This window comes from Carassius gibelio, chromosome B8, assembly GCF_023724105.1.
Source record: "Carassius gibelio isolate Cgi1373 ecotype wild population from Czech Republic chromosome B8, carGib1.2-hapl.c, whole genome shotgun sequence".
Lineage (NCBI taxonomy): Eukaryota > Metazoa > Chordata > Actinopteri > Cypriniformes > Cyprinidae > Carassius > Carassius gibelio.
Genome location: NC_068403.1, coordinates 30,794,816 through 30,814,815, shown reverse-complemented (window position 1 = coordinate 30,814,815; position 20,000 = coordinate 30,794,816). Strand labels below are relative to the sequence as shown.

General features: G+C 42.7%; 1 protein-coding gene across 3 annotated transcripts in view; it reads right to left on the bottom strand.

Annotated features, from left to right (window-relative positions):
- Positions 1 to 15,993, bottom strand: part of plxnd1 (plexin D1) — a 62,632-nt gene extending 46,639 nt beyond the window's left edge. Inside the window, exons 1-5 of one of the 3 annotated variants that reach the window (XM_052562866.1) lie at positions 14,309 to 15,993; positions 12,357 to 12,533; positions 3,113 to 3,244; positions 2,801 to 2,901; positions 1,574 to 1,703 (exon numbers count right to left, since the gene is read on the bottom strand). In XM_052562866.1, coding sequence (XP_052418826.1) covers positions 1,574 to 1,703; positions 2,801 to 2,901; positions 3,113 to 3,244; positions 12,357 to 12,533; positions 14,309 to 15,526 — 1,758 coding nt within the window. In that variant the 5' untranslated portion in view covers positions 15,527 to 15,993. The remainder of the gene's footprint in view (positions 1 to 1,573; positions 1,704 to 2,800; positions 2,902 to 3,112; positions 3,245 to 12,356; positions 12,534 to 14,308) is intronic. The other 2 variants (XM_052562868.1, XM_052562867.1) reach the window with 2 other exon arrangements.
- Between the last annotated feature and the right edge of the window lie 4,007 nt (positions 15,994 to 20,000).

Below are 20,000 nucleotides of genomic sequence, written 5' to 3'. Positions count from 1 at the left end.
GTAAATATGTAATATAAAATATAAAGCCTTGTTGTTCTTTGAATTTTAGGATGAAAATGACCCAGACAGTTTTCCTGTGTTTCACCAGTAACTGTAACTGTAAGAGAGTAACAGGACTCTTCTCTCTTCACACACTCATCTCTGCTATCACACGCCACATTGAGCTCTATTGTTGTCGGTATGGCAGACTTCCTGACAGTGCTGCCTGTTTCCTGTTTCCTGTTTGGACTGAAGAGTTATTTCCTCTGGCAGTGAGAGGTCTACGCAGGAAAGAAGCTGACCTAATTACCTAAGAAATCCTTCACATACGATCTTTCACAGGTAAGAGCAACACTTACAACAAACAGCCTGCAATTTGAGCGTCATATAGTCTTACAATCTTCCTCTCAGAAGGTGATGTACTGTGGGGGCTCCAGATGAAGTGAAGGATCATTTGAGATGCTTTCACACTATGGACTGGTTGTCTGTGAGTTTACTAAGAATAGGCTGCATCTCATTTATAGTGTCATTTATTTGCACACATTGTCTCTGTTGTGTCGCTTGCAATGAATTATGTTAATCAGTTTACTGTGCAAACATACTCATAAAATGAGTGCTGACTGTGGTGAGGGTCTGACAGGCCAGATACCACCATACTGACTGATCGATGGATCAGAAACACATCAACACTACATCCTAGCAATCGTATTAGTGAAGTGAATTGAAGTGACATTCAGCCAAGTATGGTGTCTCATACTCAGAATTCGTGCTCTGCTTTTAACCCATCCAAAGTGCACACACACAGCAGTGAACACACACACTGTGAGCACACACCCGGAGCAGTGTTCATCATTTATGCTGCGGCGCCCGGGGAGCAGTTGCCTTGCTCAAGGGCACCTAAGTCGTAATATTGAAGGTGTAGAGAGAACTGTTCATGCACTCCCCCCACCCACAATTCCTGCCGGACCGAGACTCAAACTCACAACCCTTCGATTGGGAGTCCGACTCTCTACCCATTAGGCCACGACTTCCCCCATCGTTACTTATTCATCATGCAAATGCATGTGTGAAATAAGCTTTAAAATTAACAAAATTGTGTTGAGAGAAAGAGAGTAGTTTCTACTAACCCATGTCCCCATTTTTCAAAACGCTTATAAATCATACAGAATGAGTTTTTTTGAGAAAGTAAAAATGCACAAAGTTTCCTGTGAGGGTTAGGGTTAGGTGTAGGGTTGGTGAAGGGCCATAGAATATACAGTTTCTACAGAATAAAAACCATTACACCTATGGGATGAACACACTTTACACAAAAACAAACATGTGTGTGTGTGTGTGTGTGTGTGTGTGTGAGAGTGTCTGTGTGTGTGTGAGTGTGTGTGTATGCGTGTGTGTGAGTGTGTGTGAGTGTGTGTGTGTGAGTGTGTGTGTGTGTGTGTATGAGTGTGTGTGTGTGTGTGTGTGTGTGTGTGTATGAGTGTATGAGTGTGTGTGGTTGTACCCTCGTGTGAGTGGAGCGGCTGATCTCTGAGGGTGTGTGTATGTGTGTGTGTGTGTGCGTGCGTGTGTGTGTGTGTGTGTGTGTGTGTGGTTGTACCCTCGTGTGAGTGGAGCGGCTGATCTCTGAGGGTGTGATGGTCATGGAGGGACACTGCTGGACTCCGTCCCCTGTGCTGATCCACGAGCGTCCCAGAGTCCCGCTGGAGCAGTTCTTCTGGACCGTACACCTGCAGAACAACACACACATCAAACTCACACACTCACACACTGCACACATCACCACTGAAGACAGAAAGCACTACACTATCCAGTCATGTGTATGTGAACACAGGAGAAGCACAGGCTCGGCCTTCTGGTAGTTCAGTTTGGAGAACTCTGATTCACAGGATTTCACACTCTTTCAAATTATTAAGTGTGTGTGAAAAAAAATAAGCACTACAGTGCAGTCTAAAGCTCGCACACACACACACACACACACACACACACACACACACACACACACACATATATATATATATATGATGTAAGGAGCAGCACTATTGAGGCCTTTTGCTCATAAAGACCCAGTGAACACACATATAAAACAGCATTATCCTCTCCTTTTAAACATCATGAAGGTCTGTCTACTGTACTTCACTGAGCAATGAGACATGAAGCTGGAGAGCAGCTTAAAGAGACCTCCGAGACCTTAGAGAAACAGTCTGAACAGTTCTTGTTGAATGTTTGAAATCCTTCAGCTGTAATCCAGCTGTCCAGTTAGTTAGGCTGACTAATCAAATACAGATTACAACAGAAACTTGTATTTAATCAAATGCATTCACAGTAAAATAGAGTATTGGCCTCATCATGTATGCAGACTCTCTCTCTCTCGGTGCAGTTTGACCTTTTCCTCTGAAAGAGCCACTATCATGAGAACAACTAGCACATACAGTCTAGATGAGAAGCAGAGAACGTGTGTGCTGCTTCGTCCGAGCCTTTCACCCGCTGACTTTTGATTTCAGGAAAACCCTGCAGATAAACTCACAGGAAATCCAGCCCAAAACATCTCAAGCTCTCAAACATGCAGCTCGACAATTTTTGTCATTCTTTGCTTAACGGTCACTAAATCCCAAAGGGCCACTTCTCCAAAAACCTCTGACTTTCTTTCTGCCCTCAGATATGAAAGATGCTACAGCAGAAACTGTTTTCCACACAGTGAAAGTGAGTGGAGATGGATGCTTGAGGGTTCTAAAATGATGAAAAAAGTACCACATAATCTATGAATGAAGACGTGATGGTGGAAAAGCATTGCTTTATTTCTCTGTTTGCAGTGTGAATGCTTTACCTTCCCTCCAGCGTGCACCAGCCGCAGTGAGCATCACCGGCGCTCACACACTCACTGCAGGAGCTGAGCTGTCCACACGCAGACACCTGGACCCGCAGGAGCTGAGCACACACACACACACACACACACACAGTCATATGCTGAGTTTCACAGCTCCATCAGTGAGTATGATTATTCACACGGCACTCTCACTCACGTCTGAACGTGATAAACCGAGCATCTGATCACACACATGACACAAACGGCTTCAAATATCCTTCCAATCGACATACATTGATATTGAGGGATGATATTAATGTTTGCAGCACTCACGTGGTGTGTGGTCATCAGGTACAGGTAGTTGTGGTCGCTGGGGTCGAAGGTCATGATGTGGTGAACGGGTTCGTTAGCGGTCAGTTTTAGTGACCACTGATTAGCCACGGACAGGTTAGCCAGCAGAGACAGCTGTGGAGACACACATGATTCAGTACACACCTCCTGACACACACACTACAACACTACACTAACTCAACTCAAGAGCTTTACTTCTGTCATGATGTACGTCACATGTGCTTCTGCTGCTGTGCAAGCTTCATCACGACGGTGTTCTGTATAAACTGTATCTCACAGTGCTATTTCTGTTCTTCCTCATGACACCTAGCTTTAGATGAGAGGAAGAGTGTGATAATAACATGGTCTCATAATTCACCATAATTAGCATCTTCTGAACGTTGAGAAAAGAGCAGGAGAACAGTCGGTGGGTGTGAAACATTTCTCATCATCGCCAAAATCAACCTTCAGAGAAAAAGTGCTAATTGCAAATGTAGACAAGTTTCCTCAGTTCAGACACACACACACACACACAATGCGTTCACCTCGACTGCTCTCAACCACTGTTTGTCTGGATGAAACGATGGACAGAGTTTGAGTATGTGTTTAGCTCACAACACAACGCTCTGTAATGAGCTTTTACAGATTCTAAAAATCATCTCCTGGCCTTTGAGACTAAATCTACATGTTTCAGTTATCATACGTAAGAAATGGCCATCACAGCCAGAGTTATGAGAGGACTGAATGAAGAGTGTGTTTGTGTGTGTGTTACAGTCGGTCTGAGTTTGAGCAGACTCACTAAAGCCTGCGCTGGGGAACTGAGAAGCAATGGAGAAAGTCATGATTGATATTACTGACTGGATATGAATAGTTATGGTCGGTTTAATAGCGTTAACGGAAATACTTACTTAAACATGTAAACAACTCGCACACACGAGCTCACTCTGTTACCTGAAACCATGATCTGTGGGAGCTGTTGTGAGTATTCAGTTTGCTGAAAGTCAAGCTAAATCTCTGTCTGTGTGCTATATTTACAGAGCTTTGATAACTGATGATCCCAAACAATCAGAAATAGTTAGACGTGAACTATCAAGAAGAACAGCTGAACATAAGTTCACAAAATGTCTTTAAATTGCAAGTGTTATTTTGGAATAAAAGCTTAATGTTTAAGAACTCTAACTGAGATTCATACTCACATTTGATAATGTTTTGAGTTTGTTTTGAAAGTTCGAAACAGCTCACCAAAGCAAACTTTTGGGGGAGTTTGTTTGGCTCCTAAACACCTTTGAGTTTCTATTGGTCCGTGGCTAGCAACATGAATACACAATAGCAGAGCTGCACAGATATATCCACACCTGTACGATCGCTCACAGAGATACTTTAAAGATTCAGAGAAAGCATTTCATGAAGCTTGGCCAAGCAGAGAAACAGCCAAGACAAGTTTTCCAAAGCCATGAAAAGAATGAAAGGAAAGAGTAAAGGTATAAGTTAGCAAGTACCAAATACGTGTTTCAGATAAATGTTACACCATACTGCTGCTGTTGTTCTTTCTGTTGTTGTGTACCCTTTAAAGCCAATTTAAAGGATATACGATAAATGAAATACAATAATAAACCTTTGTTTTTATCAAAAGTAAATCATGACATCACATAAAATATAAATAGGTGTAATAATTTATCCAGTTTAATATAATAAATGAACAACTGACTCCAATATTTTTTTTTCCACATCATGCTAAAGTTTTCCAGACTTTGAGACGTTCACACTTCCCATAAAGGACAGATTGTGGTTCTTTTGTATTGCAGACATTACACTTGACTCAGCTAATCATTATTCTTTTGTTTATAATATTCTGACCATTGGTGCCCATCTCACACCTAGATTAATGTCTACACGTCATCATATAATTGTTGTGTTTAGGGGATACGTAAGTCATGTTTACATTAATCTACCCCCCGCCTCCAGCAGCAAAACAGTATACCATTGCCCAACCTTTTCTAGCTTCTTTTTTTAGCCCCCAAACGAAGAACGAGAACGAACTTTGTTTGAAGTATGCTGGGGCCTTAACACACTGTGTGTGTGCGCGCGTGTGTGTGTGTGTGCGCGCGCGTGTGTGTGTGTGTGTGTGTGTGTCCTAACTAAAAGGTCAGTGGAAGTTAAAACAAAGCGTACTTTATTGTGTACAGTGCCGCTGCCTCAAGCATGAATGTAAGCACTAGTACTGTATATGTGAACAGATGAACAGATGAACAGACGGACACGCAGAGGTTGAGCTCTCATTGAATTAGACTCTACTAACACAGATCCCTAAATAAGCTTATCTCACTGTCTCAAATCACATTATACACACTCCTGAAACCATCAGCAACATCATTGAACCACACACACACACACACACACGTCCCAGTGTTTTGGCAGCGAAACAAAAAGCCTTTTCTGAGCTCTTGACACGAGACCCCCGCAGCCAGATTCATCTTATCTGTGTGACTGAAACACTCTGAACGAGCTGGATCTGGGCGACTGACACACCTTCCTGGAATCTGGCCCTCATTACAGCTCTTTGTTCAGACGTTTGAGGCTCGCAGATGTGTGCACATGAATGATCTTCAGCCAGTGTGAGTAACTGTGTGGCTCATGTTTCTCCTACAGCTCAATTCAGCAGTCATAAACACTCAATAATGCTTTCATGACAACACTCAGAAGCAGAACGGTAGAGGACAGGACTGGAGCAGCTGACTAGGGCTGATATAATGGCAATATAACACTTACATTCATACGTTTAACAGATACTTTTATCTGAAGCGACAAATAAGATTCAAACAACTGATGAATATACACAAACACATTTACTTAAAGTTCAAGTGTGCACAATCCATTGATTTTAGAACTGACTCTAGAAAGATGATTTCTGGTGACTAGCCCATGTTTAGATATTTTCTATAATTAGGTATCTTCTAATACAAGTGCACTCTGAAAATATGTGTCCTGCAGCACAGAAGCAGTCTTCAGTGTCACAGACGTATATTTGGAGCAATAGACAACAAAACATTGTATGAGTCACAATTATACATTTCTCTTTTATGTCAAAAATCATTAGGATATTAAGTAAAGATCATGTTCCATGAAGATATTTTGTAAGATTCCTACCGTCAATATATCAAAACATATTATTTGATTAGTAATACGCATTGTTAAAAACTTTATTTGGACAACTTTAAAGGTCCCGTTCTTCATGATTCCATGTTTTAAACTTTAGTTAGAGTGTAATGTTGTTGTTAGAGAATGAATAATATCTGTAAAATTCTAAAGAGATATTTTATTTAACAGAATTTGCCTACATAGAACGACCCAAAGGAATTCACAAAAAGGGGGCGTGGTCTTGTTGCGCTTCGACGGAGAAGAGGAAGAGCTGCGCTTGTGTTCAACATGTCGTTGAAACGCTGTTATTTTCATCTCGGAGTCCAATCATCTTTGTTTGGGCTTCCCAGGGACGCTGTACTTGGAGATTAACCCCTTACCATTCACCCCCCTTTTTTGGCATGGAGACAGAAATGACATACCCAAAATAAAAAGGTTTCTGCTCATGATTCTTTCTGACTAGATACATAATCAACCTTTGTTCACAAAGCTGACACTTCAAAGTTTACTGTTCATGAATCAGAATTACTCAGACTGTTATGATAATAGAGATGTATAAGCTCAAACATAAAAACAAAAATAAAAATATTAAAAATGAGTTTAGAAATACAGTGTAGCTAAAGCCACAAGTCTTTCAAAACTTCATTAAAAATGTCATAATCTAATCTGTAAAACTGTGAATTGTATGAAATGTGATGTGTGTTTTTAGAGAAGGCTAATCAAATTGACTTATGGCCCTTGTCATCTCTGTAAGATCTCACATGTAAACTCTTCTGTGTATTTTGTGTGTGTGTTGGCTTTGAAAACTCCCCGTTTCATGATTATATTGTTCTCACCAAATGAGTCTTTCACACCTCCGCCAGGTATGAAACATTATCCGCATTATTCTTTTATCATTATTCTTTTGCTTTTATTACACCTTTATCATTTATATTTACATTTATTCATTTAGCAGACGCTTTTATCCAAAGCGACTTACAGATGAAGGCAGTGGAAGCAATCAAAAACAACAAAAAGAGCAATGATATATAAGTGCTATAACAAGTCTCAGTTAGGTTAACACAGTACACCTAGCAAGGGCTTTTAACTAATATAATAAATAAAAAGAAAACAGATAGAATAAAAAATAAAAGAATAGAGCAAGCTAGTTAGAGGTCTTTACACACACACACACACACACACACACATACACATACACACACACATACATATACAATTGCATAATAAATGAAAAGAAAATAGAATACAAAAAGATTAGAAAGGAAGTTAGATTTTTTAAAGAATAGCATTAGAGTAGTGAGTGTTAAAGTTAGAGGGTCAAATAAAGATGGAAGAGATGTGTTTTAAGCCGATTCTTGAAGATGGCTAAGGACTCAGCTGCTCGGATTGAGTTGGGGAGGTCATTCCACCAGGAGGGAACATTTAATTTAAAAGTCTGTAAAAGTGACTTTGTGCTTCTTTGGGATGAACAATCCAGCGACGTTCACTTGCAGAACGCAAGCTTCTAGAGGCACATAAGTCTGAAGTAATGAATTTAGGTAAATGGGTGCAGAGCCAGTGGTAGTTTTGTAGGCAAACATCAATGCCTTGAATTTTATGTGAGCAGCTATTGGAAGCCAGTGCAAATTGATGAACAGATGTGTGACGTGTATTCTTTTTGGCTCATTAAAAATTAATCTTGCTGCCGCGTTCTGAATTAATTGTAAAGGTTTGATAGAATTGGCTGGAAGACCTGCTAAGAGAGCATTGCAGTAGTCCAGCCTGGACAGAACAAGAGCTTGAACAAGGAGTTGTGCAGCATGTTCCCAAAGAAAGGGCTTGATGTTCTTGATGTTGAATAAAGCAAATCTGAAGGATTGGACAGTTTTAGGAATGTGGTCTGAGAAAGTCAGCTGATCTTCAATCATAACTCCAAGGCTTCTAGCTGTTTTTGAAGGAGTTATGGTTGATGTGCCTAACTTGATGGTGAAATTGTGATGAAACGATGGGTTTGCTGGAATCACAAGCACACACACACATGTGCTTGTGTGAAGGTGATGGTCCATCATCCAGGAAGAAATGTCTGTCAGACAAGCTGAGATGCGAATAGCTACCGTCGGATCATCAGGATGGAATGAGAGGTAGAGTTGAGTGTCATCAGCATAGCAGTGGTATGAAAAGCCATGTTTCTGAATGACAGAACCTAATGATGCCATGTAGACAGAGAAGAGAAGTGGTCCAAGAACTGAGCCCTGAGGCACCCCAGTCGTTAGATGTTGAGACTTGGACACCTCACCTCTCCAAGATACTTTGAAGGACCTATCTGATAGGTAAGACTCAAACCATTGAAGTGTTGTTCCTGAGATGCCTTTCGCCAGTAGCGTTAATAGGAGGATCTGGTGGTTAACCGTGTCAAAAGCAGCGGACAGATTAAGCAGGATAAGTACTGAAGATTTGGATTCTGCTCTTGCCAGTCTTAGAGCTTCAACAACTTCAGTTGAATGTCCACTTCTGAAGCCAGATTATCAGCCTTTCTTGTGGAATTTCAATGTTTACAAAACAACAAAGCAGCGATCTCACTTCAGTCTCTGTTTGCATTTAGCCCTTATTTATCAAAAGTCTTACTATAAAAATACAACAAAACATTTTCTTACGACCTTACGTGAATTATTGTGACAGAAAATGCATTATGAAGGAGAAATGCACCTGCTATTAGTAGCATTAGAGCTAACGTTAGCATCAAGCTACATCAGACAATTTATTAAATTATTAGTACACTTTTACTCAAAACTCACTCTAAATCCTGATCGTTTGTAATAATAAAATAAAAATACTTTTGCGATCACGGGTGGAATTTGGTCGTTTACTATTGTAAAAATATGCTATTTGTAGCCTTTTTCATCGCTGCACAAGTTAGCATTTTCGATGTACATTTTTATTTATTTTATTTTTTATGCCCCAGATCTCAAGAAAAGGTTTTTCTATCGTAATCGCGGGTTTATTATTCTGATATTTTGTGTGTACAGAGGTGTTTCAGTTTTGTTGTGAGCAGATATGAACCAGGAAGTGTTCTCGAACCATGTGACACGATCTGATGCTGTCCGGTTTTGGGCAGGCGGCAAGGAAGTCAACCGGAAGTTGAAGTCGGCTGCGTGCTGCCATCTTGTAGCAGAACTTCACTTGCGTTAGCATTCCCATTGACTCCCATTCATTTTGGCGTCACTTTGACAGCGAATAACTTTACATCTGAGGCATTTAAAGACTCTGTTTGTCCATTATTTATTTCTAAAGATACACGACAATGTATAAAGGGCTCCATTACCTTCTATGTTACATTATGGCCCCGTATAAACAGTTTTTGTAAAAAATAGGCTAACGAGTGCGTCATAACCACTCGTCTCTCTGTCGCAATACCGTACAGACAGGAGGAGAAGCTCACAGGCAATTAACTTAATATGGCGTACTGGCGTTACATTTTAAAATAGTATACAAAATAATTAATCAGAATACTTACTCCTGCTCACTCACGCCAAAGAACTCCCCGCTCAAGCTCGCCGTCTCTGCAAGATTAACGATGGCAGTTTGCACGCACAGCTACTAGAAGATTTACATCTGGCAGACAGGTTGCTGACGTCGTCAAGCTTAGTTTGAGTCTGCGCGTCAGAAACGGAAGTGCTAAAAAACGCTAAAACTGGGCTTCACTTGTTTCAATTGAGTTCCAATGGGGTCGCTGTGTCCATTTCTTTTACTGTCTATGGTTTTGGGACTGTCAGAATGACAAGCCGAAGGTCCAAACACACAGAGACGGCACTGGGAGAGGCTATTTATCATCAGATTGTGTAAATCAGTGGAAAATGAAAAGAAATGACAATTCTGTCTGAAGAAATATGAAGTAAACATCAGTAAATATATCCATATATCTCCACAGATATGCATCTTTGGTCTATAAATCCTTATTGACGCTGTTCAGTGAGTCTATGTGAACACAAATAAACCGCTGCTGACGTGACTGAATATGAGTGAGTGGTGAATTTCTATTCAAAATTTGGCATAATACGGATTTATTATTTTGCACTCCTGACATAAATTACTAAATATCTGTCACTGCAACAATGTTTTATCAAAATATTGGTCAAATATCGAAGCTTGATTCTTTAAACTTTCAATTGATGCACAGTTTGTCCAGATGAAGTAAGACAGTGATGTTTAACGTGCTGTGAAAGTGAAACAATAATAAACTGGGGCCGGCGGCGATGTTTGCAAGTAAAGGGGTTTTAATGGTTACAATTTATGTTTAACTCGGTTCCTGAAAATTATAATCCACATGTAAAACTATGTGCAGCACATTTTGCTGAGGACAGCTTCCTCGATCTCAATCAGTTTAATGCTGGATTCACACAAAGATTATTCTTGAAAGATGGAGCAGTTCCCTCTTTGTCTGGAGAAGGTGTTGTTTATGGACCACAACCGGTAAGTGTATTTTATTATTTAAGTTGGTGCATTTAATAGTGTCTGTAACTTATTACACAAAGGGCAACGCTGTTTAGCTTTGTTAATTAGATGTTAGGGATGTGCAAAAAAACTAATGTGATTTGCATGCGCATCTCGTCAGTAAAAACGCTCCTGTGAATATAAATACATCTCCAGCATGTGCGTTCTAGCCCAATCACGTTTGCAGGAGGGCAGTGTGCGCTCAGCTGCTGTCGAATCACAACACAGGAACTGCTGGCCCAATCAGAACTCGTTACGTTTTTCTGAAGGAGGGACTTTATAGAACAAGGAAGTCATCAGCCCGTTTTTATGACAGTGAAAACAGCGGTATGGAAATAGGTGAATTGTGTGAAAAATACTGTGTTTTTTTACACGTGGAACATGAACACATGTTATACTGCACACTGTAATCAAAGCTTCAAAAAGCGTGAAAAACGGGACATTTAAAGATGATTTTCTCAATATTTAGATTTTCTTTGCTCTCTCAGATTCCAGATTTTCAAATAGTTGTATCGAAGAAAAATATAGTCCTATCCTTACAAACCATACATCAATGGAGAGATGATTTATCCAGATGATGCATATGGACCCTCATGACTGGTTTGGTACTCCAGGGTCACATATGGAACTAAATAACTACTGTATAGCACAGTATTTACGTATTTACACGTCCAGAAACCCGTAGTGAAGCCACAGCTGATTTACTACAGGAACTACCTGGACCTAGAGCACTGAACAACACATCTGAAAAGAACAAAACCTGAGCGCTTCATGAGAGGACACCAGTCCCTGCAGTGGGAAAGAGACTCGTGATAACAGAGCTCATCTCCTACAGCTGGAAGCCCTTTACAACCAGCCCTCTGTGTACAGAAGCACAGCACACACACACACACACACACACACACACAGAGAGACAAAAGAAGACAGACAGCAGCAGGACATGTGGCCTGGACCACCACAGGGTTTGTGTACAGGGCAAACACACTTAAGAGAATGTGATCAAATATTTGAAGCGCTGTGTTTTCTATGGTTTACTGATTCTGGTTTGGTATATATTAGGAATGCATCAGTATGGTAGACTAGTTGACTAATCATCATTCAAGCAAGCAGCTATCTGGCATGTTAACTCTGTTTTTATTCAGGTATTTGTGTTAGCTTTAGCATCTGTTCAGGGTGAGTGTATTAGCACCGTCTGTTGGGATCTCATACAGCAATAGTTCCTCCAGCAGTCTGTTACTCACACAAGATCACAGCAGTTAGCAAACCACAAGCACACAATCCAATCCCACTGGACAAAATCAAGCCATTTCACTCAGATATCCATCACAAGATTATCACAGCTTCTGTTTCATGTCAACTTCAGCAAGCAGATCCAGATCTCAGAGTGTTCCTGACAGCCTCAGTCACTCTTACTGCTGTTCATCTGCAGGTCTCCGTCTAGTTTTGTGAAAACTGACAGCTATTTATTGTGGTTGAACAGACTTTCCATCAGCAGTGTGTTCCTGTACAGCTGAGCCTCACACATGATGTGTTTCTGTTTTAAACGGAGGACACTTGTTGTTTTCAGAAGTGCTTTGGCTTGACTCTTGACTTAGAAATCTTTTATCACAGTCTTGTGTTCACACATGTGTGCACTAACCTTTCGCAGTCGGCCCCTGCTGGTCCCCAGGAACACCACGGTGCGGTTGTGGACGTTGTCCACAGCAATAGAGCTGAGGCCCGGGGCCTCGTAGATGGGTGGGGCCCTCAGGGGCCTCCTCAGGGCCAGCGGGTGCTGCAGGTGAGCGGCTCCACAGTTCAGCTGCTCCTCCTGAAGCTGGAACACACAACACATGGAGGTGAGGGACATCAACTGATATATTCATGTCTCATGTCTTTATGATGCTTGTACCCATCTAGTTTGTCATGCAAAATGAAAAGTGTGAGTGTCTTAGACAGTAACAGCGCTGCCTGAAGCATAGAAGCACAGGACGGGTCAGGGGTCACTCAGATCCATAACCCTAAAGATGAACAACAGCGGTGCTGAGCGATTAGCCTGAGAATGATCCGAACCGATGAAGAATGCAGCTGTCTGTAACCTCTAACACGCTGATGAAGCTATTGTTGGACTGGACGGGTTTGTCATTAAAGCACGTGTGTTTTAGGCGAGAGGTTCATGGCAGGGTGACGGGAGAGAAAGAATTCAGCGGAGGAGTTTCTCACGAGTTTCTTTCTCCCCGAGCTCCTTGACCTCCTGCGCTCCTGTAGTCTCTCAGACACACAGCACAGCAGTCACGCCGCTCATAACACCCCAGCACGGAGAGCAGGGCTCCAGGACGCCCCGCTCCGGCCTTATGGGAAAGACTACACCAGAACAAAGACAACAGCACAAAAGCGCCTCTAAATAAACAGCAGACGTGCATGTGCTTCTTATAAAACGTTCACATAATAAAAACAGCATGTTTTGAGAAACGAGCTGCTCTGGAATCTGCTGTAAATGACACAGGTTTATCATATAACAAGGACTTCACCTCTGATGTGCATGTACAGTATGACCGGCCATACACTGAAAACAAGCTGGATTACACTGATCTCAAACACACTCTTGAGTTCACAGTATACAATCATTCACTCACAGAACACATGAAGACATTCAGTAGATGCTAAAGCACCAGGACAGAGAAGCTTCGGGCTCTGCTCCACACATCATCCACTTCAGAAACCACTGAAGAGTACATCAGTGTCACAGCACACTACAGACCTGGAGCTCTTACTGATCATCATGAACCTGTTAAACACCGTGAACATAAGAGGAAGAGCTTCTGGACGTGTGAGATGAAGCACTAATGAAAGCTTCTAAGCTTGTTAAGATATCATCCTACATGTAAAGTAATTGAGTTTTATTTGATAAATGAGTACAATATTTTAAAGGTAACAGAAAAATACTGGCTGCTATTTAAATGCGAGTATGATTTTGTAGAATTAGGTTTATAACCCAGACAAAAATGACCAGAAAACTCCACACACGAGTCTGCGCGCGAGCCCGGTCTCATGAAAGTGTGTATCAATAGCACAGATCACTATTTTGATTATTATCTGTCGTGCTATTTATTCGCAGAAACTGACTTTGGCGTGCATACTGCGTGCATATGATAAGAGGTGCACCTCACACCCCTAAACCTAAATAACACGCCACTGAAACGCACATTCATGAGATTGGGTCATAACTTGATCATATCGATTATGAGAGGTAGATTAAACACGTGATGTCCCTGAGGGCCTTTGGGGCAGTTATTAAGTTTCGCAACTTTTTGACTGAGCCTTGATATTGAAAAGCCATTCAGTCATGACATTTACGTTCAAATCCTTATTTAATGAAGGTTTTGTTTATGTACTAGAGTCCCCTTTTTAGTATTTTTATTTTTACATTTTAAAGTGGTCCTCTACGATTAATGTTTAAAAGCGCAAATATTCCAAGTAGGCAGTACTCGTAATTGTGCTCATCGGTTGATGTGCATTCAAGTAAAACGATGGTTTGAGCGTGTTTTCCGAGCAGACGCAGTGCTCAGGTGTCAGGACTGAGTCACCGGGGTTACCGGAGCGCGCTCTCACCATGATGGGCCCCTTGCTCTCGCACTCGGCCCCGGAGCCCTGGATGACGCTGTCCAGCACATGCACGTTGCTGTTGCGCCCGCTGGAGCAGTTGCTGCGACCGTAGCGGATCCTCTCCTCCACCTCCAGCACGCGGAAGGCGCACACAGCCGTCTGACCGCCCGTCCGCGCGAACACCCCGAACAGATGTGGCTCCGGGCCCGCCGCGCCGCTGATGTCCCCGGGGCAGATGGAGAGCAGGCGGTTGTAGATGTTCTCGTTGGAGCCGCACTGAAGCCCCATCTGGATGTAGGACTCGGTGAGTTTGCGGCTCTCCGCGGACCTGCGCGGCGCGTCCGTGTCCAGACAGATGCGCGCCAGGATGCTGTTGGGCTGGCTCTCCTTCACTCCCGCGTTCGCGTCGTTGTTGATGGCGATGTATGAGTAGCTCTTGTGCACGAATGCGCGCACGAAGCTGAGCTTGTTCTTCTGCTTGACCTCCTGCTTGATCTTGAACACGTTGTCCTCGGACGGGTTGATGTCGTAGGTGAAGAGCCGGCCGAGGTTCGCGGTGTCCAGCGAGCGGATGGCGATCTCGGGCGTGTTCTCGAAGCGCAGGTCCTCTTTGCTGTGGTTCTTGGGGAAATACTCGCTCCCCATGCCCGTGAAGGTCGCTGCCACCAGCAGCCGCGGCGCGCCGCCGTGACTCCGGAAGATCAGCCCCACGGTGCTCGCGTTCTCGTGGTTGGCCGCGATGTTGAGCATGCTCGGGAACACGGTGGTGCCGTTCTGCGGGAACCTGACGGCCAGCAGCGACGCGTTGTCCATGGCGCGCAGCTCGCAGAAGCCCTGGAACACTGACCCGCAGGCCAGCAGCACGCCCTGCTCGCGGTCCAGCACCAGCAGCTTGTTGTGGTTGTCGGTGAGAGTCTTCTGGTGCTCGCACATCGCCTGCGGCAGCTGCGGCGCGTGGCACAGCGGGTTGTCCAGCACCGGTCCCGTGTGCGTCTCCACCTCCCTGGAGAGCGTGGCGTTCAGCTGGTACAGGCTGTTGACCGCGGCCAGGTAAACGCGACGCGACACCGCGTCCACCACGAAGTTATTGGTGCGGCTGGGAGACGCGAACGCCTGTTGGATCTGGAGCGCGCCGGCCGTGCGCGCGTGGAGAGCCGTCAGAAACACGGCGAGAGCCGCCGCTAAGAGCCGCAGAGAGCGTCTGTCCGCTGGAGAAGGAGGCATTTTTCCTTCTGGCTGGCTTCCGCGGGTTCTGGACGGAGAGGCGCATTGAGCCAGCGGAAAAGAGCGCAGCTATCCGGGAGGAAAGACCGTTTCCTGCCGAATGACGTGACGAGCAGCCTCCGCTTCCTTCTGGAGAGACCCGCTGCCTCGCCGTGTAACGTGTGTTTATCAGCGGAGAACACAAGAAGTTTTCAAAGATTAGGTACTTTACTGCTACTCGAGAGGATTCCCCACGACACGCCCGCGTTCAGCAGAGCTCGAGCCCGAACCCTCCTGTGTGTGTGTGTGTGTGTGTGTGTGTGTGTGTGTGTGTGTGTGTGTGTGTGTGTGTGTGCACGGGGCGGGACGCTCTCGGGGCGAGGGGGTGTCTGGGGCTTCTCTACATAACTGAGTCAGAAAAGTGTCGAAACAGCATGACACACGGTAAAAGAGACAACTAAAAGGAAAGAATAATGTTACTGTTTCCTTATGTAAGAACAGCACACGATAGCAATCTGTTGATGAGCACCAACAACACAAGATCTGAACTGAATAACAAGAATCATCCACTAGATGACACTAGGATCATTGTGTTCGGGCTTCACTGTCACCTTCAGAAGAGTGCACACTTCACTAAACACTGCAGTCACACACAAGAGATGAACACAGAAATCACAGCTGCTTCTGATTTGATTGTGTGTGTGTGTGTGTGTGTGTGTGTGTGCGTGTGGCAGAACCTGATTTTCCCAAGTGAGACATGTTCCTGGGACAACATCATTGTTGACCCTGGAACAACATTGTGATTAACCAATCAGATTTGAAGAACCAGTTTATAGATTTTGTGAAGTTTACGCTTAAAATCAGTGTTTGGTGCTTGTACATCAGTGTCATTCATCTATCATTTCCTCTGATTTTAGGGATTTCTCATGGTTAAGGTTAGGTTTAGGTGTAGGGATATGGTCAAGAATATATTTTTGGAGAAAAATGTTGTTCCAGAGTCAACAAAATATGTTGACCTAGGAACACATCAAACTTGGCAAAATCAGGACGTGCGTGTGTGTGAGAGATTGTGTGTGTGTGTGTGTGTGTGTGTGAGAGAGAGAGAGACAGAGTGTGTGTGTGTGTGTATGTGTATGTGTGAGAGAGAGAGAGAGAGAGAGAGAGAGAGAGTGTGTGTGTGTGTGTGTGTATCATATCAGGACACAACTCTGTATAATGACATGGGTATGACACAGGTATTACAAGGAGAGGGTGACTTATGAGGACATAGCCCATGTCCCCATTTTTCAAAACACTTATAAATCATACAGAATGAGTTTTTTTGAGAAAGTAAAAATGCACAAAGTTTCCTGTGAGAGTTAGGGTTAGGTGTAGGGTTGGTGAAGGGACATAGAATATACAGTTTCTACAGAATAAAAACCATTACACCTATGGGATGAACACACTTTACACAAAAACAAACGTGTGCGTCCGTGTGTGAGAGAGAGAGAGTGTGTGTGTGTGTGTGTGTGAGAGAGAGAGAGAGAGAGTGTGTGTGTGAGTGTGTGTGTGTGTGTATGTGTGCAGGTTTGAATAAACTGCAAGGTCAAGTATGTCCTCAGTAATATAGTGAAAGCTGTTGAACACTAACTGGTGAACTGGAAGTGTCTCGTGATTGGTCAGATCAGGTTTTCTATTGACATCTGATGCTTTACACTGGGCTGATGTTTGAGTCAGGAGATATAAAATATGATTATCCTGATCTAAAATATGAATGGGATGAGTGTACTAACACAGTCAAACCAGCGTGTGTGTGTGTGTGTATCAGATCCTCTGGGGTTATCTGATTCTAAAAGCTTCTCCTGTTTTAACATCTTCAGGAAGAGCTTCAGAGTCTGGTAGTGTTGTAAGCAGAGCGTAGCCGTCTGTGTGAGTGAGTTACTGAACTTTCACCTGCTCCTCATGATCCTTTATCTTCCAGCATTAGTCACGCAGAGCTGTCAGACACAGAGTGTGTGTGCTCTCATGAAGAACTGAGGACCAAAACACTCCGTTCTCCCCTATGGGGCTCTGCTTTCTAATCAGTCCTCATTATTTGATGTACAATTATTCAAGTTTTTTTTTTTGAGGAGCAGTGAACTGACATGACTTCTACATGAATATTCCTTTGTGATTTAGAACAGATTGGGATCTTTTCATGATTATTGCCCTCACAAACTACATTTTAAAATTGATCATAGTTATATATTTGGGGTTGAATCATCGCTATTATGACGTTTTAGAAAACAGGCTCTATTTTGTGTCTAAAAATGAGTACGTCTTGCTGAAGTTAGTTCTTCTTTTCTTTGTTGTCCAGGAAATGAGTCTGAAGAGAGGGAGAGCCGGTCAGGAGAAGTCCAGAGCTGTAGAGGAAGAGAGAAACAATGTGAGAGAGCCCAGCTTGTCCTCTTTCCTCCGGCGAGCAGCTGCTTCCGCTCGATTACACTCCTGCTGTCCAGCTCTCACCAAACACCAACACAAGCCACAGCGAGACCGTTATTACCTTTAAGACTGGGACACTGCATGTGTGGTGTTAAATCATAACAGTAGAAGAAGATACAGCAATAAAACTAGAGTTTAAACTGATATAGAACTGTGTGTGTGTGTGTGTGTGATCTAACATCACCGTCTGCTGGTCACCTGAGGTACAGCACATCACATCAGACCAGACCTCATCAATCCTGTGGATTCTCATCACTAGAGGCGGTTTTTCACAAAGTTACCACAAGATCAAATCAAGATGCTTTTATTGTAACTGTGGACTGTGTTTATGAGAGTGTATAGAATTATTCCTGATGAAGCTGCTGATGTAGAAAACAGATTTGACAGTATAGGATCTCATTGTCAGCAGTGTTTTAAAGCTTGTTGTTATATACAGTATGACATGAGAACAGTAGGGCTTGTTACTTTATACAGATATAACTATATTTTCAGAATGACATGAATTTTTTCTCAAAATAGTCAGTGAGGTAAAACACCCCTTAGGTACAGATGTCCTTTTTGTTAAAGATTTAATAACATGAAAACTCATACTGTGTTTTCATACTGTGTTTATTATTTATGTCATTGTCACTAAAACAATGATACATTTTCTTTTTTACCCACTATAACTTTGTACTTTGTTCAGATCGCCTACTGTATACCATAGAGACAGTGGAAGCTGATTTGTGTTTAGTTATTGTCCCTCATGTTAAATTAAGATTGGTACTGTTCTTAAAATAACTTTGTGCCATGGTATATTTAAAAACAATATATAATGTGAAGCATTAGTTACTTACATCCTAAACTGTCTTTTAGTCCAGGTAAATCACGGAAAGCTGTCAAACGGTCATCAATTATTTTAGGTCAGTCTAGGGCTTATTTAGGGTCATGTAGGGCAAAGGCAATGCTTTCCATCAAACTACTCTGCGTGTATGTGTTTGAGTCAAATGCCTGTAAGAGGAAATGGTACATATTAAAAGTATTTTAACAGGGGTGTCTGTGTTATTATAATTAAGTGTTACATTCAAATAATATTTTAGGGCACGTGTAATTACTCAGTTTTATAGGTTTTATCTCATTTCAAAGATTTTTTTTATTTTTATTTTTTTGTTAATAAAATGAAGTGAAATGCCATCAGCCGCCTGACCATGGCTTCTGTGTCAATCAGCATCAGTCACAGTCTGCAGATCAGTGTTATCATCACTGCATTCAGCAGATCTAATGGGTGGTGAAGTGTTAAGAGCTGTGATCATTGCTCAGGGAATCACACTGCAAATCTTCATCTTCATGTGTTAATACTTTTCCAAGCTGATTTGACTATTTTTGTTTTCTAGGAAAAATAATGAAGCATTAAGATGAGCAAAACTGTACAACTTGTTTGTTCTTTATTTATCTTTACTATTCAAGCAGGCAAAGTGTTACGCGGGGGTAATCACAAGATGTTAGATCCATTTGCAAGCTTTTATAAGAAAACACAGTGGTCGTACAGTCAGGGGTCAATGACAGCGAACACAGCAGAGAAGGACAGCAGATGATAGTCGGTGCACAGGAGGAATGTCAGGGTATCAAGCAGAGAAACACAGTCCAATAAACAAGCAATCATCCAGGAGGTAAACGGGAGACAGACCAAATCAGCAACAGGCAGACAACAGAAATAGCCTTGCACTCTGGGGCTCTTGGGAAATGTAGTGCGATAGTCACTGTCTCTCTCTGTGTGTGTGTGTGTGTGTGTGTGTGTGTGTGTGTGGTTGTAAGAAGAGTGTCAGGTGCAGGGTGGATGGGAAATGGAGTTCAATGGATATGTGAGTCAGTTTGTAGTGCCCTCTGGTGGCCATAAAGAGCACTCTCACTTGTGATCATGACACAAAGCAGATCTTCCTGGAGAATCCTCATTCAGACATTGAATTAGCTTCTCAGGGGTAAGCACTTTAATTTTTCTGTCTAGTTTCTTCTGAAACAGATTATAACATTACAAGACACAGCAGTTCTTGGCATT